At 53.9% G+C, this 21,301-nt stretch overlaps 1 protein-coding gene across 2 annotated transcripts; it reads left to right on the top strand.

Annotated features, from left to right (window-relative positions):
- The first annotated feature begins 1,213 nt into the window (after window positions 1-1,213).
- On the top strand, window positions 1,214-14,047 carry FBRS (fibrosin). 2 transcript variants are annotated; one of them, XM_081819714.1, is made up of 18 exons: window positions 1,216-2,781; window positions 3,071-3,250; window positions 3,990-4,025; window positions 4,143-4,172; window positions 5,255-5,303; window positions 5,395-5,695; window positions 7,083-7,384; window positions 7,597-7,802; window positions 7,918-7,962; window positions 8,179-8,274; window positions 8,526-8,594; window positions 9,612-9,641; window positions 10,037-10,108; window positions 10,387-10,507; window positions 10,613-10,693; window positions 11,692-11,775; window positions 11,924-12,131; window positions 12,210-14,047. In XM_081819714.1, the coding sequence occupies exons 1-18, from the start codon at window positions 2,326-2,328 to the stop codon at window positions 12,811-12,813; spliced, it is 2,970 nt and encodes a 989-aa protein (XP_081675840.1). In that variant the 5' UTR covers window positions 1,216-2,325; the 3' UTR covers window positions 12,814-14,047. The 2 variants fall into 2 exon arrangements, with proteins under 2 accessions (XP_081675841.1, XP_081675840.1); XM_081819715.1 differs by lacking the exons at window positions 3,990-4,025; window positions 4,143-4,172 and having other exon boundaries at window positions 1,214-2,781.
- Window positions 14,048-21,301: the final 7,254 nt, after the last annotated feature.

Genomic DNA, 21,301 nt, shown 5'->3' with positions numbered 1-21,301 from the left:
ACAGCAAGGAGGAGACTGAGGGACCCAGAGTGGACCAAGGCCTTGATCAAGATGGCTCCGAATTCCTCCTAACATGCAGGCCAGGACTTGCTTCTGGATTCAAGAGATAAAAGTGATCAGCTGTAATTGAGCAGCTCCAACAACCTGTCATATGTACTTGACTGGCACATAGCCCTGTGAAAGGGAATTACACCCATTTTACACATAAGAAAGCAAGTTGAGGGGCGCCTGGCTGGCTCAGTTGGTGGAGCACACACCTCTTGATCTCGGGGTGTCATGAGTTCAAGCCCCACGTTGGGTGTAGAGATTACTTAAAAAAAAAAAAAGCAAGCAAGTTGAGTGTTATAATGTAATGTCCTCATTAAAACGGTAACCCAGGCAACCAGAGGCCAGAAGTGGCGTTCTCCATCTTTTGAAACTTAGAGGCAGAATAGAGCAGTGGCTAAGAGCACAGATTGTGGAGTTAGGCTTGAGTCCAAATCCTGTGTAGGAAACTAAATGTACATCAATTCCCCTCCCCCTCTGTAAAATGGGGCTAATAGCAGTACCTTCCTAAAAGAATTCTTACTGCCAAGTGAGTTAACATGTGACAAAAGTAGCCGGCGCATGAACGCACGGTGTTTGTTTCCTTATTAGCACGCGGACACCACAAGCCAGCACTCTCCCATTGAAGGGAGCGATAACAAGACGCAGTTTCCGTCCCAGCGCGTCTGGCGCTCGCAAGGCACGCCGCGTGCTCGGGCCGCCCGGCACCGCGGGGAATCCCGCTGAGCTGCCAGCCGCTCAACAGTATCACCACGCGCGTGCGCGAGAAGCCAGGCGGCCTGTGGGCTAAGCCAAGCGGCGGAAAGGCGGAGACGACGTAACTGGCAGTGGAGAGGAACCTTCCGCGGCCACACGCCCCCAAGTGGCCAACCGCCCCTAGGGCTCGCACACTACATCACGACTCTTGGTCTCGGCGCTGTCTGAAGACGGACCAATGAACAGAGAGCAGGAAGAGGCGGGGTCACCTGGGGGACCGCCCCAAGCGCCTACTTCTAACCAGTCGAGTCACAAGACCCGATGAGGGGCGGGGCTAATCTGACGTATACCCAATCCAAGATTTGAGGGCGGTTACATATTACCCACTCCCCGGAGCTTGACTCCGCCCTTCGCCTTGTCGTACACTTCTCAACCTATCAACGACTAAGCTTGTGGAAGGGCGAGGGGAAGGGGGCGGAGAGTGGGAGGAGGCCGAGAGAGGAAGGAGGCGTAGGCTGAGGAGGAAGAGGGAGGAGGGGCAGGGAAGTCCTGGCGGAGAAGAGGCTCAAGACGCCAAAGGAGAAAACAGGAGGGTGCGCTGGAGCTCCCCCGCCTCCCAACGGCCGTTCCGGATCCCTTACGGCGCAAGTCAGGCAGAGACGGAGGAAAGGAGGAAGAGACTTTTATGTCGGCAGACAGAGAAGCTCTACCCGTCACCGTTGCCTCACATCCGGGGCTTTGGAGGGCTGGCCCCGCGGCCCCGCCCCCCCCCCAGCCTTTCATGGCGACCGGAGGCGGAGGCTGGAAGAGCCGGGCCTGGAGGAGGCCCCTTTAAATCTCCTTAAAGGGGTGGCCGGTGAACTCGGCAGACTACATCGGCAACCTTAAAGGGAAAGCCATCGAACAGAAGCTGACAAACTGAGAACTGTGCTGTTGGGAGAGCTGGAGCGAGTGGGGATTCTCACCTCCTTTTCTCCCCCACGCAAGAAGTTCTTTAAACTCAGCTTAAAGGGGAAGTGGCCGCTTGGTGGAGGACCAGAAACTTAACTCCCGAGCCCTTAAAGGGGCGGCCTGCTGTTTGGAGGACCCTGGACTCCTTAAAGGGGTGGCCTCTTTTAGCCGGAGGACTGGAGACACTTTTAAAGGGGAGGTCTGCGTTTTCGGGGCGAGCTTTCGGTCCCTTTTAAAGGGGTGGCCCTTCCTCTTCCTCGGGGAGACTTGTCTCGACCCCTGGCAGGGGGCGGCCACCGCACTAGGCCGGCTGGACACCATCGGGTCGTCTTAAAGGGGTCAGGGGCTGGACAACTTGAGGCCTCGCCTTAAAGGGACGGCCGCCCCGTTTTCGCCTTCTCGGCCCCACCGGCCCCACAGGGGGGGCCCTCGGGCTTGTCGCCCCGGGGGCGGCGCCGGCTCCCCGGGCCTTGGCCTTGGGGCAAGCTCGGGGCCAGTAGATCCTGCTTTAAAGGGGAAGCCGTGGCCTTTTCGTCCCTGTGCAGCCGCCAGCGCCGCGCCTGCGACCCCGGGCCTGCGGACAGGCCGCTTCGGGCCCCGCCGCCTCCGGATGCGGCGCTGAGGGCGGTCGCCATGGAGACGGCAGCGGCCGCGGCTCCGGGCCCGGGCTGGGCCGCCGAGGGGGAGCGGCGGCGGCGGCGCTGCTCGCGCCGAGACCGAGACCGGGAGCAGCGGCGCCGCCGAGGTCCCGGCGGCGATGCGCCCCGGGCCCTGTTGGCCGCCCCGCGCGGCTCCTCGTCCTCCTCGTCGCCGCCACCGCCCGCCAGGCCTTGGTCGTCAGCTTCGTCCGGAGAGCGGCCCGGAGGCCCGAGACGACGGCGGCCCCGTCCCAGGCCTCGGCCCCCGCGACCCCGAGCTCGGAAGCGGCCTGCCGGCTCGGGCAGCCGCGGGGAGGAAGAGGAGGAGGAGGAGGAGGGGGGCGCAGACGACGGGGAGGCCGAGGAGGAGCCTGAGGAGGAGGAAGAAGAGGAGGAGGATTTGATCGATGGCTTCGCCATCGCCAGCTTCGCCAGCCTTGAGGCCTTGCAGGTGGGGCCTGATGGAGCTGGGGACCTTTGGGGGCTTCAGAGGGGCGGAGAGAAGAGTATGGTGCCTGGAGTGGGTGGAGTTGAGGGGGGGAATGCTGGCACCCCAAACCAGAGCAACCGGCTCCTCTGGCCGGGTCTCTGCCCCACCCTGGGGTGGGAGGAGGTAGAGTTAGTCTCCAGGGACCAGCCAGGTTACCCGGCCTGAGAGCCACTTTGGTAGCTTGGTCACCCCTAGAGAGGTCGGGAGATTTCTTTCTCCATCTACTTTAGTCCCACCTCCTCCTCCACAGAAGGATGCATCTCTTCAGCCCCCAGAGCGACTGGAACATCGGCTGAAGCATTCTGGGAAGCGGAAGAGGGGGGGTTCCAGTGGGGCCACTGGGGAGCCAGGGGACAGCTCTGATCGGGAGCCTGGCCGGCCCTCTGGGGATCGGGCCCGAAAATGGCCCAATAAACGGAGAAGGAAAGAGGTGAGCTTGTCATAGATCCTTGTCCTTTAAAATTCTGGACAGCATGTCCTTCACAAAGACTTGTTTTCCATCAGCAGTGCTACTGCCCATCATAAACAGTGATTTTACTCTCAAATAGCAGAGAAGAAGGCAGAGCAAATTTGAGCCCTCAGTCCTCAATCCAGGTCTGATAGAGACATGCCCACAGTCAGACTTTTCCGCTTTTGGCTGGCCTTGTCCATTTCAAACATGTTGATTAATCAGAGATGTTTAGGCTTAATGGAATCCTAAATGAATTAGATATGGTCTCAGATCTTTCCAGGCAATAGCAGTTTAGCAAAAAAGAAACAATCTGAGCAAATACCTAGATCAAAACCTGAGAAGCTACAGAAGGCAGAGATCTGGGAGAGATGCTGCAGAAACCCACATGAGGAAGCCACTCATTCTGCCTGGGGGATGGGAGGAGGGTTGTGGTTAGGGAAAGCCCCCTAGGATGTCTTAGTCAGGCCTTGAAGGATAGTCATAAGTTTGCTAAGAGGAGAAACGCGCAAAGTTGTTTTGAGCAAGAGCACAGAGATGTGAGAATATGTTCAGAAAATGGCGAGAGCGTTGGGAACAGGGGTGAGCCATAGCAGAAGCAGCTAGAAAGAGATTGAGAGTGTGTCGTGAGGGGCCTTGAGGTCCTTGCTAGGGAGTTTAGACTTTATCCAAAGGCCTCGCCAGTCAGCCTTCCTTATGTCTGGACTCTGGTCTTTCTCAGGCCTCCTCCCGTCATTCTCTGGAAGCTGGATACATAGTAAGTGCTCTCCACCTGTACTGCCCCCCCCCTCTCAATTCCTCTCTGAAAGTCCCCTCTCTCCCTTGGGCCCCACTCTTCTTCCCTCTTGTGACACCTGTCTTTCCTTTTCCCCAGTGTGATGCAGAAAGCGATCTGGACGAGAGGGTGAGTAGGGCTAGAACTTGTTGGGTGGGCAATGTTGTAATTTGTAAAGTGAAGTCCAGCTTAGAGGTCTCCTACGTGCAGCAGACAGAGCCTTCCTTTCAGTGGGGAACATAGGTTAGGTTGAGCCATGACTGGATCGGGGAGTCGGAGGGCGGGCAGATTGAATGGGTAAAAGACTTTTTTTCTTTGGTAACTAGAGCCAGTTGACCAAAGAATAGAAAGCCCGTGCCTTGGTATACCATCTTTTCCAAAGCCCTTGGAGATACCAGTGGTTCTCCACAGAAATTCAGGTGGCTGTCGAACTGAGCTGGTCATTCCTGCTTGCTGTTAGTCAGTCTCTCACAGATTAGAATCTGAGCAGAGACCACGGTTGTGGCAGCGAGGACACTAAACCATTGTGGTCAGTGTAAGAACGTGTCTTAGAATGTTGTATTTCAGTTCATCGTTAGGTCAGATTTGCTTGTTTTGAAATAATGTGTTCTAGCAGTTCATGCTCTACTCCTGTAACAACTAAATTTGTATTCCCTGATGTGTGTCTTGTTTTAGTTTAAAAAGTTGGCTGGACAGGGACTGTGGTGAACCAGAGTTCTTGTCTGTCTAGAGGAGGTGACCACTGTCTGGTCCTAGCTAATTGTTATCATGCAAGAAGAGGAGCCAATTCTTAAGAGAACCTGCAAGTCTGAGTGTTTATGAGCAATTCGTGGATTTGTAAATATCAGCAATTAGTTTAAAAGGTTTTTGCTGACACTTGTGAGCCAAACAAATCTGTAAGGCAGGTAGGCATATGGGCCAGCACTTAGCGATACCTGACGTTTTGGCTTTGATGTGCCTACTTCTCTGCAACGTAAATGCCGCCTCAGTTCAGTCCTCCTGGCCTATCAAATTCTCAGGCTCAGCTCTCCTACCCCTCTCCCCAAGCACAGGCCCCCCGAAGCCCACAGTCTTTGCTGGATTTCATCTACGCTGATGGAATAGACTTGCCCCCACTGCCACTTCCTAGCAGGCTCTGGGGGCTGTTAGCCTTCCTGGGTGAGGGCCTCGCCTGACCAGAACCTGACCCTGTCCCTGCCCTTCTTCCCCAGGTCTCCGATGATGACCTCGACCCATCCTTTACTGTCTCAACCAGCAAAGGTTGGTCTTAAGGGCTGGGGTTGGAGACGAGGGAGGGAAATTGGGGGAGTGTGGGCCTCAGCTGAGTACGTCTGCTGTGCTTTCCTCCCAGCCTCGGGCCCCCACGGCGCCTTCAATGGGAACTGTGAAGCAAAACTCTCCGTAGTCCCTAAAGTGTCGGGCCTGGAGCGGAGCCAGGAACAGCCCCCAGGGCCCGACCCGCTGCTAGTGCCTTTCCCCCCGAAGGAACCACCGCCTCCACCGGCCCCTCGGCCTCCTGTCTCACCCCCTGCAGCCCTGCCGGCCGCCCCCAGTCTGCCACCCCCCCCCCAGCCCCAGCTGCAGCTCCGGGTCTCGCCCTTCGGCCTCCGCACTTCTCCCTACGGCAGCAGTCTGGACCTCAGCACTGGCAGGTGGGTGGTCTGGGGTTTGGTCTGGTCTGCAAGGACCTGGCCACTTGGGCGCCAACCCCTGTGTGGCTGGGACATGGGATGGTACCTGCGGGATGTGACTTGAAAAAAAGATTCTGAGGCTGAAAAGCTTGAGAGACACTGCATGAAAGAAACGTCAAGTGATCACTTGCTGACAGGACTTAGCAGAACCGTTTCACCTGGCATTCCCGTGCAGGGGAGCCCACTTGGTGCCGATTCCCAACTTTATGTGCTGGTGAGACCTTTTTGCGAGACACATCTGCTAGGAATAGTGTTCTTCGGAACATACTTTGGGAAATGCTGACACGATGATTAAGGGTGCTGGCTTTGGTGTCAGCCAGACCTGGTTTCAAATTCTTAATCCGCCACTTAGTGGCTGTGTGATTTTTGACAAGCCACTTAATCTCTCTGAGCCTCAATTTTCCCTTTCTGAAAAAAAAAAAATGGTAATGGTACCTTTATCCTGGTAAAGCCATCGTGAGGATCAATGATGAGTTCATTCAGTGTTTCCCAAAGTGTGTACGTGCATTGTTACCAATATGCGAGATCATTTCAGCTGTTACGGGGGCAAATATTTTGAGCTGTTAACGGGCTTTAGAAAAACACGATTAGTACCTCAACCCTTTGATTTCACACGTATTGCTTGGGTGAGGCTCAGTAAAAAAGCAAGAAACCGAGTTAAGTGAAAGAAAGAAGTAAACGGTACAGGTGGTTACGTGGATGCGGCAGCAGTTGGGAAGGTGGTGTGACGTGGTGGAGATTTGGATTAGCATGTAAAGCAGGTGCCAGCGCTTGGCCTACAGTAAGTGCTCGCTAAAGGGTAAGAGTCACTGATACCATTACTCTTATGGGTGCTGTTTCTATTATTGTCATCGTTACCGTCCTTTTTCTTGTTCTTGAGAAAACTAAGGCTCAGAGAGGGGCAGTGACTTGCTCAAGGTCACCCAGGGTGTTAATGGCCAGACGGGCCTAGAATTCAGGTCGTCTGACTCCTAGGCCAGGCCAGTGAGGTGCTGCTTCCACTGTCTTAGGGTGGGAACCCAGGTGGCCTGTTGTAATGAAGCGTCAAAGTGAGTGACGTGTTTTGTGCTGCGGTTGAGTCAGGAAAGGGCAAGTCATGTGGCCGGAGACGTCCGAGGCAGCTGTGTGGAAGAGACCTAGAGAGGGAGAGAGAGGGGGTTGCCGGGTGTGGGGGGTACCTCAGTGTGAGGATGGGCTCCCTGGGCGGGGGAGGGGGGTCCTGGGGGCCAGGTTCTACCACCTTCTGTGTTGGAGAACCAGGGTCAAGGTATCGCCCAGGCTTCTGACCCCCTCCCGTCAGAGCTGGCACCTCCCAACCCCTCACTCATCTCCCCACTTCTCTCCCCAGCTCTTCACGGCCGCCCCCCAAGGCCCTGGCCCCTCCCGTGGCTCAGCCTCCCCCCTCATCATCCTCTTCGTCCTCTTCCTCCTCATCTGCCTCCTCCTCGTCCGCGCAGCTCACCCACCGGCCCCCGACGCCCTCACTGCCCCTGCCTTTGTCCACCCACAGCTTTCCCCCCCCCGGGCTGCGGCCCCCCCCACCACCCCACCACCCCTCCTTGTTCTCCCCTGGCCCCACCCTGCCCCCACCCCCACCCCTGCTGCAGGTGCCAGGGCACCCTGGGGCCTCAGCTGCTAACGCCCTTTCTGGTGAGTTTGGGGTCCTGGCCGGGGTGGGGGGCGGGGGGGACCATGGCCCCGGGCTTGGGCCCAGTCGGCTTTGGGGCATCTGGACCTCAACAGATATCAGGGCTTGAGGAGGGAGTGGCTCAAGGCCAGAAGGGAAGGCCAGTCACCCAGGCCCAAGGAGGCTGACCTGGTGGCGACAGACATTAAAGCCTTCTCCCCCTCCCCTCCCACAGAGCAGGACCTGATCGGCCAGGACCTGAACTCTCGCTACCTGAATGCCCAGGGTGGCCCCGAGGTGGTGGGGGCAGGGGGCTCGGCCCGGCCCCTGGCCTTCCAGTTCCACCAGCACAACCACCAGCACCAGCACACCCACCAGCACACCCACCAGCACTTCACCCCCTATCCCCCGGGCCTGCTGCCACCCCACGGCCCCCACATGGTGAGCTCCTCATTGGGCCAGTGATGAGGCCCGGAGACTTGGGGGGAGGGTGTGGCTTCCAGGGGAAGGTCCTGGGTCCCTGGCTGGCAGCTTACTCTTCCCTTCTCTTCCCTAGTTTGAGAAATATCCAGGAAAGATGGAAGGCCTTTTCCGGCATAATGTGAGTGTGTGTGTGTGTGGTGTGGTGTGTGGGCACAGACGCGTCAAGGTGTGTGGCCCTGACTGTTGGGGTCCAGTCTTCAGCTTCAAAAGCAAGAGCCTTGAGCCTGGGAGAGCTCCCTGGGGGGTTTTAGGGTGGAGGCCCGAGGACTGATGGGCAGACCAGACGTGGGCTGCACCTCCACCCCGGCTTGGACTAGTCCCCTTCTCTCCACAGCCGTACTCGGCCTTCCCTCCCGCAGTGCCCGGCCTACCTCCGGGCCTCCCGCCGGCTGTCTCCTTTGGCTCCCTGCAGGGGGCCTTCCAGCCCAAGGTGAGCTCCCGATCCAAACACCACCACCTCCCACCCCCTACAAACCCAGACACCACACACCCCCACCCCCACCCCCCAGATCCACATACCTTCTTCCATTTCCCAAAGCCATGCCTGTTCTCCTGCCCTCCCCTTGTGGACCCAGCTTTCTTCAGAGCCATGTTCCCTCCCTGTCCCAGCCCCCAGCCTTGGTTCCAGACCCCTTTTATGCCTGGTGCCAGCTCTCCTGACTGATCCCTCCCCTTTCCCAGAGCACGAACCCCGAGCTGCCACCACGACTGGGGCCAGTGCCAAGCGGGCTTCCCCAAAAGGGGACACAGGTGAGGGGGGCCGAGGCAGGTCCTGGGGGAACTAGAGTATCTGTTGAGGGAGAGCAGGGTTGATTGAGAGCGAACCACTGATCGTTCCCTTTAATGTACGATCGGGGGTATCCCTGAGAATCTGATGAGAGGGAATGGCTGTAACTGACAAGGTTTCCCAGGCATGAGGAATAGGAATTTCATGAAGTTGCCCCAGAAATCAGATCACTAGGACAGTGGTTTTTGTAGGAGTGTTCAAATTTTTTAAGTCACAAAAATCTTTTTTTTTTTTTTCTCAAATGACATCATACCAGGAAGTCCTGTCCATAAAACAATGAAAAGATAAGCTGTCCCTTTGTGAAGTGGCACAGGGAGCAGCCTTCCAGCCCGTGGCTTTGGGAACATCGGGAAAAGCACAGGATGTGTTTCCTAAAGGGGAGACTAGACCAGATATCTTGCAGTGTCTTCTAGTGGCAGTAAAGGTTTTTTTCTAAAGAAATCTTTTTTTTTTTTTTAAAGATTTTATTTATTTATTTGAGACAGAGAATGAGAAAGAGAGAGAGCACATGAGAGGGGGGAGGGTCAGAGGGAGAAGCAGGCTCCCCGCCGAGCAGAGAGCCCGATGCGGGACTCGATCCAGGGACTCCAGGATCATGACCTGAGCTGAAGGCAGTCGCTTAACCAACTGAGCCACCCAGGCGCCCTTTCTAAAGAAATCTTAAGCAGAGCCTCATGACATAAAGCTGTTAATAGGAGAGTTTCTCTGGTTGAGAAACCTGTCCTGCCTGCCCGCTAACCCACTCCCCAGTCTTCCAAGCAGGGCACGTCCTTGGGGTCTGATTCAGGAACTTAAGGCTGGAAGGGAGATGCCCAGAGTGGGAAAGATGGGGAAAGGGGTCTTGACAGGAGCAGGAAGGGCGTGAGGGAGCCACACAAGGTCTCCAGTGTTTGGGTGGGGATTAGGGACTATGGAGATGAGGGGCCCAGGACAGTAAACAGGTCTGAATCGCCGCCAATCCTCTGCTTTGCCATCCCCAGATCCCCGACCATTTCCGGCCACCTTTGAGGGTGAGTTTGGTGAGGACCTCAGGCTGCATGAGGCTGGGGGCTGGTGTCAGGGTGTTTGGCTGAGGGCGGGTCTTGCTTGGGAATGAGCGAGAAGTCCACTGAGCGAGCAGCCCAAGACGTGGAGGCAGCCACATGTGGAACAGCAGAAAGGGCAAGGCTTACATGCCACAGACCTGGGTTCCGACGTAACTGGCTGTGGGACCTTGGGCAAGACAGTTTATCTCTCTGAGCCTCAGTTTCCTAGGCCATGAAATGAACCTAGTCATCCCTCAGTTGTAGGGATGATGAATGGGGATGTTGTGTGGAAAGGCTGGGCTGAGGACCAGGCCTGGAGTGGGTGATGAGTGAACGTTCTTTCCTTCCCTTTCCCTTTGGTTATCCTTCTGGGGCGGCAGAAACCAGGGAAGTGGTGTGCCATGCACGTGCGCGTGGCTTACATGATCCTGAGACACCAGGAAAAGATGAAGGTACTGGGGCTGGAGGGCTGGGGCGAGTGGGCTGGCCTGAGCCCTGGGCATCTGCCTTTGGCCGAATCTTGGCCAGAAACATCCCCTCCTGTCCCTGGTCACTGCCTGAGCTCTTTCACAGTTAGCACTAGGTTCTCTGGCGCTGAGAGAGGCGGAGGCTAGGCACCCAAGCCCCATCTTGGCGCCAGCCAGCCCTTGGAGGGCACCTAGGGGTGGAAGAGCAAGAGCGGGACCTCACCTGGCTCCTCACTCACCACCCCTCTCCCTGTCCCATGCAGGGCGACTCCCACAAGCTTGACTTTCGGAACGACCTCCTGCCCTGCCTTCCGGGGCCCTATGGGGCCCTGCCCCCTGGGCAGGAGCTCTCCCACCCGGCTGCCTCCCTCTTCACTGCGACTGGTGAGTCTGGCCAGCCCTCTCGGGGCTTGAGGTTCCCTGTCTCTAGCCCAAGGCCCACCTTGCGCCCACTCAGCCTCACCAGAATCTCCCACCTCTCTGCCCCAGGTGCCGTCCACGCTGCAGCCAACCCTTTCACGGCAGCTCCCGGGGCCCACGGACCCTTTCTGAGCCCCAGCACCCACATTGGTAAGAGCCAAGGGCATGTTGGGCAACCCCAGCCTGGTCCCTGACTTTCAGGCGTTCTCAAGCTGGGGATGGAAATTAGACCAGAGAGGCAGCTGGAATGGGGGTTGAAGTTGCCCCAGAAATAAGATCACTTAGGTTTGTGACCTTGGACGAGTTACTCTAACCCCTCTGAGCCTTGATCTCATCACCTATGAAATGGGATAGGGCAGGGCAGAGGGACTGCCAGGCTCTGCCAGCTCAGATGCTCTCTGAACTAGCCAGTGCGAGGGGGTAGTGTGCCACCTGGGCGAGGAGGCTGGAGGAAGGTTCTGTGGGCCCGGGGAAGAACGTCGGCGCCGGCTCTGGCTCCTAGCAGTCTCGGCGGGCTTTGCGGGGAGATTTCACTGGGGTCTGGGTCGACAGGAGGGCATGGAGCCTGATGGCGTAGGGGAAGGTGTTCCTGGAAGAGGGAAGTGTGAGGGGCGTTCCCGTAGTGGAATAAATAGGTTAGTTGTTCTGACTGGCTACGTGCATGAGACTAGGGTCAGGTCGGGAAGGGCCCTGCATGTCAGGTGGGCGGAAGCCGGCAGGGAGCTTCAGGCGGATGGCTTGCTGTAGAGCTGGTGTGGGGGGCTGGTGCGGGGGATTGTGGGGTTAGAGCTTGATCTCTGGAGTCACAGAGGCCCTGGCTTGGGGGGTACCACTTACTGCCTAGATGACCGACCGTTGGCAAGTCACTTCACCTCTCTGAGCCTGTTTCGTCATCTTTAAGTGGGAGCGGTCCTGTCTGCCTCGTGGGGCTTGTTGTTTGTGAGGTTAAACGACACCGTGCGCGTCACAGCTCAGTGTCTTGCGAGGTCCAAGGCAGTGCTCAGCACCCTGTTGTTACAACCAAGACCAGGCGGCCAGGGGCTCCGGGGCCTGCTCCCGAGCTGCCTCTTCCCTGCCAGTCTTGGTCCCTTGGTGCCTGCTCAGAGCCGGCAGCCCAGTGCTCTGACCATCCCCCTTTCCTCCCACAGATCCCTTTGGGCGTCCCACAAGCTTCGCCTCCTTGGCTGCCCTCTCCAACGGGGCCTTTGGAGGCCTGGGCAGCCCTACATTCAGTGAGTGCGGCTGGGGCTGGGCGGGCGGGTGGCTTTTGGCAGTGGGCTTGGGGGGGTGGGGGTGGGGGTGGGGGGTCCCCGAGTAGGGCCTCCTCCTCCTCCTCCTCCTCGCGGCTCCTGTCACTCTCTGCTTCCCCCCTGTGTCCAGACTCCGGCGCCGTGTTTGCCCAGAAAGAAAGCCCAGGGGCCCCGCCAGCCTTCGCCTCCCCCCCAGACCCATGGGGCCGCCTGCACCGCAGTCCTCTGGCCTTTCCTGCCTGGGTCCGGCCCCCTGAGGCGGCGCGGACACCAGGCTCAGACAAGGAGCGGCCTGTGGAGCGGAGGGAGCCCTCTCTCCCCAAGGAGGAGAAAGACAGGTGCGCCTGCCCGCCGCGTCCGCCCCGTCTGCCCCGCCCGCTCCGCCGCCCGCTGGACGCCCTCCGTTCTCTCCCCAGGGACCTCCCCTTCTCACGGCCCCAGCTCCGCGTTTCTCCCGCTACTCCCAAGGCCCGGGCCGGCGAGGAAGGGGCCAGGCCGGCCAAGGAGTCGGTGCGGGTAAAGGAAGAGCGGAAGGAGGAGGCCGCCGCCGCCGCCGCCGCCGCCGCCGCCGCTGCCGCCGCCGCCGCCGCCGCCGCCGCCGCCGCCGCCACGGCCGGGCCCCAGGGCCTTCACCTGCTGTTCGAGAGGCCCCGGCCGCCCCCCTTTCTGGGCCCTGGCCCCCCCGAGCGCTGCGCTGGCTTCCTGGAGCCCGCCTGGCTGGCAGGGCCGCCTCGCCTGGCCAGGCCGCCCCGCTTCTACGAGGCCGGCGAGGAGCTGACGGGCCCCGGCGCCGTGGCCGCCGCCCGCCTCTACGGCCTGGAGCCGGCCCACCCCCTGCTGTACAGCCGCCTGGCGCCCCCGCCGCCGCCGCCGCCGCCGCCCACCGCGGCCCCGGGAACCCCTCACCTGCTCAGCAAGACCCCCCCAGGAGCCCTTCTGGGCGCGCCGCCTCCGCTGGTGCCCGCCCCCCGGCCCAGTTCCCCACCGAGGGCCCCCGGCCCGGCCCGGGCTGACAGGTGAGGGGAGGGGAGGGGCGGGGGGGGCCAAAGCTCCATCCCCCTTTCCTTTTGACAAGGTCCTAGAGCTGAGGTGTCAAGCCGGGGCTGGAGGGCAAAGGTCACGACCTCACCAGCCACCTCTGAGGTCATGGAACCTGGGAGCAGAAGCCCCCGCCCCCACAAGATCAAGCATCAGATGGGCCTTGGGGTCACCGGGAGGGCAGAGGTCACAAGCCTCTAGAGAGAGGGAGGTGTGTGTGTGTGTGTGTGTGTGTGTGTGTGTGTGTGTGTACATGAGAGGTGAGAGTGGGGGTCATGTCAGAGGTCGTAGCTCGTGATCTCCTGAGGTACACCATCACCCCCTCTGAGGGCCCCTAGGCCCTTGGCCTGCCTCCCCAAGGGCTCACTAAGCCAGAGGCCAAAGTGCCCCCCCTCCCCTTCACCTACCACCCAAGTCCTCATGCCCTCTCAGGGCTGGGGGAGGAGGGGCTAACGGAAGGGGGGTTCCATGTACATATTTATCTCCCCTTCCACATAGCCCCCCAGACCTTTTGTACATTTTTACAGGGGTGCCCCTCCCAATAATCCCCCTTCCTGGTTAATTAAATCCTCAGACTGGTGCTGTGTTCCTAGCCTCTGGCCTCTCTGTGGGGGGAGGGGGGATTGTAGAGGGAAGAGCTGGGAGGGGACAGGCAGGAACCCAGGGCTTATATCCCTGGGAATATGGAGTCAGCAGGAGACAGAGCAACAGGGGAAGGGACCTGGGTACCTAGGCTGGAAAGAAGGGCAGATGCTTCCTGCTTGGCTGACAGCCCAGGTCCCCCCCCACTTGTTCCTGTTACCTCTGTGTGCCACCACCCCCAAAAGGCTCAATCTCTAAGCTTCAGACTCCACCTCTTAGTGGCTCAGTCCCCCTACTCCATTTCCAAGTGCCCCCAGGACTCCTGGGCCCTGCCCTCCAGAACCCTGTTCCCCAGAACCCTGCCCTAGGCTGAGGAGGTGGGCAGAGAAGGTCACCATGTACCACACACCAAAGAAGGGGGTCGGCCCGGGGGCGGGCCACACAGGCAGCTTCTTCAGCAGCCTCTTGGCGGCAGCCCCAGCCTTCCCAAAGCAGCAGGCACCCCCAGGCTGGGGCCCGACCTAGAAGGCAGGGCTCAGTTTAACAGAAACGTAACGTTGACTTTTTTCCCCGCTGGGGCTTATTCTGTAACATGACTTGCGGATATTTATATAAAAATGAGTGTTACAATGAGGCCCCTTGGCTGCTCTTTCAGTGTGTGTGGGTCATCTGGGGGGGGCGGGGGGGGTACTGGGTCAGGGAGGGATGAGGGAGGACAATGCTAGGCATGTCCTGATGGAGGTTCCCCCTGCCTCCCACCTGGGAGAGCTGTTCTTTTACTTGTGCGTGGATGGATTGGAGCATTGGGCATTGAAGCTTTTCACAGTTTCTACAACCCAGGAGTACATATTATACAGGATTCAAACAATACAGAAGAATAGCAAAACTAAGTTTCCCGTTTACCTGCCAACCCATGCTAAGCCTTGTGCCTTTCCTGAGGTAACCACTCAATCGTTTGGTCTATGCCCTTCAGGCCCGTTTCTGTGTGTTTACCTACACATATGTACACGCATAGTTCTGTTAGAAAAGATGTACGATTTTTTTTTTTAGAAACTGTTGGTTTTTCTTTTATATATGGTCACTATGAAATGAATACAAATACATAGTACAAAGGGAAAGTGCCTTATAATCTCACTCCTCAGAGGTGACCACTACTAATTGTCAGGAATATATCTTTCTCTAGTTATTTTTCTAGCTGTATGCTTCAAATACTGTGAAAAAAATGGGATCCTGTGAGATGTATGATTTTGCAACTACCTTTTTACACTTAATGTTATTTTTTGATGCAGTCATTAAAAACCAAGTGACTGAACCGAGCTAGAGAGGCTGGCTCCCACCCGAGCCGCCCAGAATTGTCTTGTTCCACTGTACCCATTACCTTAGGGAAGATGGCCGCCAGCATTCTCTGCTACACATGCCCAAGGCCTCTAGGGAAGGCCCAAGCCTTGACTGTTGGAACAGAAATCAGAAACGGTTGACCAGAAAGACATGGCAGTCCTTGTTTTCAGCTTCTTTAGAAAAATCTAAAAATCTTTTTGACACTATACCTGCTTTCTCCATGGCTGCCCCTTCAGATGGGGCATGATCTCTCCAGATCATGAGTTCCATGTGGAACTCTCAGAAGAACCTCGTAGATACATATATCCAATGTCTCCTAGACCCCCCCCAAAAGCAACTTAGATACCCAGTCATCTCCTAGATCAGATGCTGTGCCCCCAAGCCCGACCCATTTCCATCCCTGTTATCAGCACCCAAGTCAGAAAGCTCCCTCTTACCTTACTTGATTCATGGTCAGAACTGCGTTTTATTCTTTCTACCACTGTTCTTTTGATCATCCAAGCCACTGACGTTGTGGCTGGGGATACAGAGGTAAACAAAACAAAAAAAACCCCAGCTTTCCTGGAGCTTATGCGCCGGTCCTAGGAGAAGTAACAGCACATGCTTCCAAAAGACAAGGAGGGTGAAGGGCACGACTCCCCAGGGCTGCCTTCTTGGGGCCTGTCCTTAGAACTGCTACGCTTCATTGACGCATCTCTGCGTGATCCGTTCTGAACTCAGGAGCTCTTCAGGCAGAGGTAAAAGAGGAATTCAGAAAGACTGAATGCCAGGGAAAGGCAAAACAAAACCAAAATCGTTTCACCATCATGAGGCTGCTATTTGGAAATGCATTTTTTTTGTTGTTTTGAATGAACTCAGAAGTGTAGCTGTGTAATCTTGAGCAATGTGCTTATTTCTGAGCCATGGTTTATTTGTAGAATGGAGAGGTGTTTTTTTTTTTAATTTGAAGATCTAATTGACTCTATTAAATGATACATGAATTGGGCAGCATCCCATCTAGCAAATGGAGAGGTGCTCCTAAAATGGGGGGTTTTTAAAACAACTTCATTGAGATATAATTCTCATACCATGTAATTCGCCCGGTCTTTTATGACTGGCTTCTTTCACTTAGCATGATAAGCAATTCAAGGTGCATCCATGTTGTAGCTGGAATCAGTTCTACATTCCTTTTTATTGCCAAACAATACTCCATTATATGGATGTACCACATTGTGTTTATCCCTTCTTCAGTTGATGGACATTTTTTTTTTTAAAGATTTTATTTATTTATTTATTTGAGACAGACAGAATGAGAGACAGAGAGCATGAGAGGGAGGAGGGTCAGAGGGAGAAGCAGACTCCCTGCCGAGCAGGGAGCCTGATGCGGGACTCCATCCCGGGACTCCAGGATCATGACCTGAGCCGAAGGCAGTCGCTTAACCAACTGAGCCACCCAGGCGCCCCAGTTGATGGACATTTAAGTTGTTCCTTTTTTTAAAAAAGACTTATTTATTTATTTATTTTGAGAGGGGGGAGAGAGAGTGCGTGGAGGGGAGTAAGAGCAGAGGGAGGGGGCAAGCTGACTCGGGTGAGCACAGAGCCTGACGGTGGTGGGGGAGGGGGCTGGGTCCCAGGACCCTGAGATGACCTGAGCCGAAACCAAGACACTTAACTGACTGAGCCACCCAAGCGCCCTGGGTAATACCTTTCAGAGTTGAAAGTCCAAGAAGCAGATCTTAGAGCTCAATTAAGGAGAATGGCTTACTTACATGAAGCTTATTGGGAAGGCACATTTTTCAAAACAGACTTTGAGGTGAGGAGCATCTATCATAGGGGCAGAAGGAGTCTGAGCCAGTGAAGAACACAGGTTTAGAGCCTTCTTCATCAGACAGACGAGAGTTTGAGTTGGCCTCCACCCACCAGCTCTGTGACCTTGGTCTTTAGCCTGCTTCCGCTTTTCAAAGAAAATTACAATCCCAGCCCACAGGTTCATTGTGATGGTTACATGCAGGTAGAGGGTACTGAGCACAGAATTGAGTACACAGTGGACATTCACCAAATGAGTGTTGTTACTGATTGCAGCGGGAAAGACTGTAAACAGGTCCCCTATTTCAAAATGGGTAGGTTGAGGTTCAGAGAACTTTATATGAGGTATGGAGTTAGGAGAAGAAAGGAGACATACACATTTGGGGAGGAGATTAAAAAAATAAACTTGATTATTGTTAAAACAGCTTTAGAGGGGCGCCTGGGTGGCTCAGTCGCTTGGGCATCTGCCTTCGGCTTGGGTCATGGTCTTAGGGTCCTGGGATCGAGCCCTTCATCGGGGCTCTCTGTTCGGTGGGGAGTCTGCTTCTCCCTCTCGCTCTCCCTCTATGCTCTCCCTCTCTCAAATAAATAAAATCTTAAAAAAAAAAAAACTAAAACAGCTTTAGATGTACAAAAAAATTGGCAAAGATAGTAAGCGAGTACAGAGACTTACTCTATGCCCCGAACTCAGTTTTCCGTGTTAACACCTATTAACATCTCACATTTGTTACAATTCATCTGTCAGTATTGGTGTATTATTGACTTAAGTCCAACTTTATTCAGATTTTCTTGTGTTTTTTTTTTTTAAAGATTTATTTATGTGAGAGAGAAAGAGAGGGAGATTGTACCAGCAGGAAGGGCAGTGGGAGAGAAAATCTCAAGCAGCCTCTGCGCTGAGCGCGGCCGACCCGGAGATCATGACCTGAGCCAATAACCAAGAGTCAGATGCTTAAGGGACTGCGTCACCCAGGTGCCCCCAGACTTCCTTAGTTTTACCTAACATCCTCTGCCTGTTCCAGGATCCCACAAGGACACCACATTACGTTCAGTCATCATGTCCCCTTAGGCTCCTTTTGACCATGACTTTTCTAGACTTTCCTTGTTTTTGATGATCTTGAGTTTTGAGGAGTATTGGTCAGGTATTTTAGAAAATGTCCCGTGGGGCGCCTGGGTGGCTCAGTTGGTTAAGCGACTGCCTTCGGCTCAGGTCATGATCCTGGAGTCCCGGGATCGAGTCCCGCATCGGGCTCCCTGCTCGGCGGGGAGTCTGCTTCTCCCTCTGACCCTCCCCCTTCTCATGTGCTCGCTCTCTCTCTCTCTCTCAAATAAATGAATAAATAAAAAAAAAAAAGAAAATGTCCCTTATTTGGGATTCATACGTTGCTTTTCTTAGGATAAGACTAGAGTTATGGGTTTGGGGAGGAAGCAGAGGTAAAGTGCTGTTTTTATCACATCGAGTCAGTGGTACGTGCCTTCCAGATGATCCATCCTTGTGGCTGAGGCAGTGCCGTTTCCACTGCAAAATTACTCTTTCCCCCTTTTTTGCATATTCTACTCTTTGGAAGGAAGTCACTCTGCAGCCCAGACTGTGGGAATTGGGAAATTATGCTCCACCTCCTTGAGGGCGGAGTATCTACATAAATTACTTGGAATCCTGTTTAGGAAATTTGTCTCTTCACCCTTTATTTACTCAATCATTTATATTATGATGGATTCATGGATATTTCTTTTCTACTTTAAGTTGTACTGCAGTACTATTTTATTTATTACTCCCCGGTTTGCAGTTGGCTCCTGTGTCCCTTTCATTGTGGGGTTTTATTTTGCTTTTTTTTTTTTTTTTTTTAGCAGAAGCTGATTTTTTTTCTGTTTATCCTTTTGTATCTTTCGGTTTTTGTCTCATGTGCATGTATTATCTGTTCTTAAAAGTTAAAAACTGACAGTGTAATTAACATAAAAAGTTTGTAGCTTATGAAAGAAGGTAGAATGGGGCACCTGGCTGGCTCAGTCAGAAGAACATGCGACTCTTGATCTCGGGGTCATGAGTTTGAGCCCCACATTGGGTGTAGAGATGACTTAAAAGTTATTTTTAAAAAATTTATTTTTTTTACTTTTTAAAATATTTTATTTATATTTTTAAATTTTTTTAAAAACGAGGTGGAGTAAAAAGTCTCCTTCCTTCCTCTGATCATTCCTGCCTTGCTCCATTTCAGCTTTTCAGAGATACCATGTTGATTTCTTGTTTGTGTCTTCAGCACAGTCCTTCTTTTCTTCTTTCAAACAAATATTTACATATTGTACACACTGTTCTGTATGCTGTTTTTCTCAAGTAACTATCTCTTGGGCAGGTTATAGCATTCCTTTGTAAGGCTATACCATAATATATTTAACCAATCTCCATTAGTGGACATTCGTGTTCTTTCCAGTCTTTTACTAGAACAAGGAGTGCTACAGTGCCTACCCACCTCTTTGTATACCTGAGCAAATAAACCTGCAGCATAAATTTCTAGGCAGAGAATTGCTGAGTCGAAGAGCATAGGCTTTCAAAATTTAGACGCTGCTAAATTGTCCTGCACAAACCTCATGCCAATCGCCAGTTTTCACTCTCACCAAGAACGTAAGAGAGGACCTGTTTCCCCACACCTTTGCTAACCGGAGAACTAACAAGCTTTTTGATCTTTGCCAATCCCACAGGTGAAAGAAGGTGACTCATAGAAGTTCGAATCTGTTTCTTCGAATCCTTTTTGTCTTCATTTTCTGTGAATTGCCTTTTCAAACTTCTGCCCATTCCTCTCTCCCCTGCTCTTTGTTGTTTTTTTTTTTTTTTAAGATTTATTTATTTATTTTTATTTGAGAGAGAGAGAGAAAGCACACACACAGGGAGAGGGAGTGGGGAGAAGCAGGCTCCCCACAGAGCAGGGAGCCCCATGCGGGGCTGGATACCAGGACCCTGGGATCATGACCTGAGCCGAAGGCAGACGCTTAACCGACTGAGCCACCCAGGCGCCCTCTTTGGGTCTTTTATAATCTTTGTTTTGTGTCTCAGTGAGAGCTACTCATTCATTTCTCCCACTAACGAATATTTATTTACCTACTCTATATCAGGCTCTGTTTTAGCAATGTGACAGTGACCACAAAGAGCGAAGGTATTTTTCTTGGGGAGATTAAAATTCTAGAGGGGGTAGACAGAGAGTAAAGGAACAAATACATGTTGGCTGGCAATACCTGTTAGGGGGAAAAAGTAGGGTATGGGCTTGAAAGTTCTTGGGTGCTAATTTATATAGATGGATTCAAGAGGGATTCTCTGAGGGATGCTAAGGGAGCAGAGATGGGAATAAAGTGAGAAAAGGAAGCATGCAGTCGTCTGCGAGAGGCATTCTTCCAGCAGAGAGAGCAGCAGGGCAAAGCCCCTGAGGTAGGAACGTGCTGGGTGAGTTGGCGGATCAGCTCAAGGGCCTGCATGGCTGGAGCAGAGCAGGCGAGAGGCAGAGGGGCTGGGAGACGAGGTTCAAGAGGTAAGTGGAGACCAGGTCATGCAGGGCCTTGCAGGCCTTTCTAAGGACTTTGGCTTCTACTCTGAGTGAGGTGCTAGCCATTGCAAAGTTTGTTTATTTTGGCTGTACCTTTCTTTTTCTTTTCTTTTTTTTTTTTGGACAGTTTTGGAGCAGAGGAATGACATTATCCAATTTAGCTTTTTAAAGAACCAAACAGGGCTCCTGCATGGCTCAGTTGGTTGGGCATCTGCCTTCGGCTCAGGTCGTGATCTCAGGGTCCTGGGGTCAAGTCCTGCATCCAACTCCCTGCTCAGTGGCGAGTCTGCTTCTCCCTGTCACTCTCCCTCTGTACACATTCTCTCTCTCAAATAAATAAATAAGCTCTTTAAAAAAAAAAAAAAGGACGATACAGTAGCACAGTCTAGGAATTAAGACATTACAGTACACGTGTCACTGGGGACATTTCCCATCATCAGCCTGTTCAGCTGGAATATTTAGGAGCCTGGCCTGCTTTAAGCAAGTCCAATGTGTGTGGGGCACCTGGGTGGCTCAGTCGTTAAGGATCTGCCTTTGGCTCAGTTCATGGTCCCAGGGTCCTGGGATGGAGCCCCGCATCGGACTCCCTGCTCCACGGGAAGCCTGCTTCTCCCTCTTCCACTCCCCCTGCTTGTGTTCCCTCTCTCCCTGTCTCTCTCTGTCAGATAAATAAATAAAATCTTAAAAAAAAAAAAAGCAAATCCAATGTGTGCAATTTCAGATGGACCTGATTTTCTCTAACGGACTGGGCAGTCATTGCCATGACCATGGGCTCAATTTGGCGGGGCTAATGAGGTGATCCCAAGCCTCTAGTCCCAGAGCTTTTGCTCATGGGTGACAAATAAGCCTACCTTTTTTTTTCCGTTGGAAGTTCTCATCTCCCCAAAGCTCAGCAACCGCCCTCTAGAAGTGCCTCCTGTTGACGCCTTTGTACAAAGCCATAAACATGTGTGTTCAAGAATGTTCTCAGAATTAGGTAGGTGGTAATAGCTGCACAACTTTGTGAATATACCACAAATGCCTGGATTGTATACTTTAAAGGGTTAGAATTTATGGTATATGAATTGTAATTCAATAACAACAATAAGAGACATTCCTAGAAACCCTGTTCATCATAGGACAAAGACTGGAAACAAGTCTATCCACAGGGATCTGTTAAATACACTTCTGGATCATCAGTGGGTAAACATGGAGACATTAAAAAGAATGAGGTGTGTCTGCATTTGCAGATGTGGGAG

Source organism: Leptonychotes weddellii, chromosome 5 (assembly GCF_054177405.1).
Source record: "Leptonychotes weddellii isolate Sample4059 chromosome 5, ASM5417740v2, whole genome shotgun sequence".
In the NCBI taxonomy this organism is placed as follows: Eukaryota; Metazoa; Chordata; class Mammalia; order Carnivora; family Phocidae; genus Leptonychotes; species Leptonychotes weddellii.
This window is presented reverse-complemented; position numbering and strand designations above follow the sequence as displayed.

Coding starts and splice junctions, on each gene's coding strand:
- FBRS (XM_081819714.1), top strand. CDS start 2,326: ATGGAGACGGCAGCGGCCGCGGCTCCGGGCCCGGGCTGGGCCGCCGAG. Junction 4,173..5,254: donor AAAGCGATCTGGACGAGAGG/GTGAGTAGGGCT, acceptor CTTCTTCCCCAG/GTCTCCGATGATGACCTCGA. Junction 5,696..7,082: donor CTGGACCTCAGCACTGGCAG/GTGGGTGGTCTG, acceptor TTCTCTCCCCAG/CTCTTCACGGCCGCCCCCCA.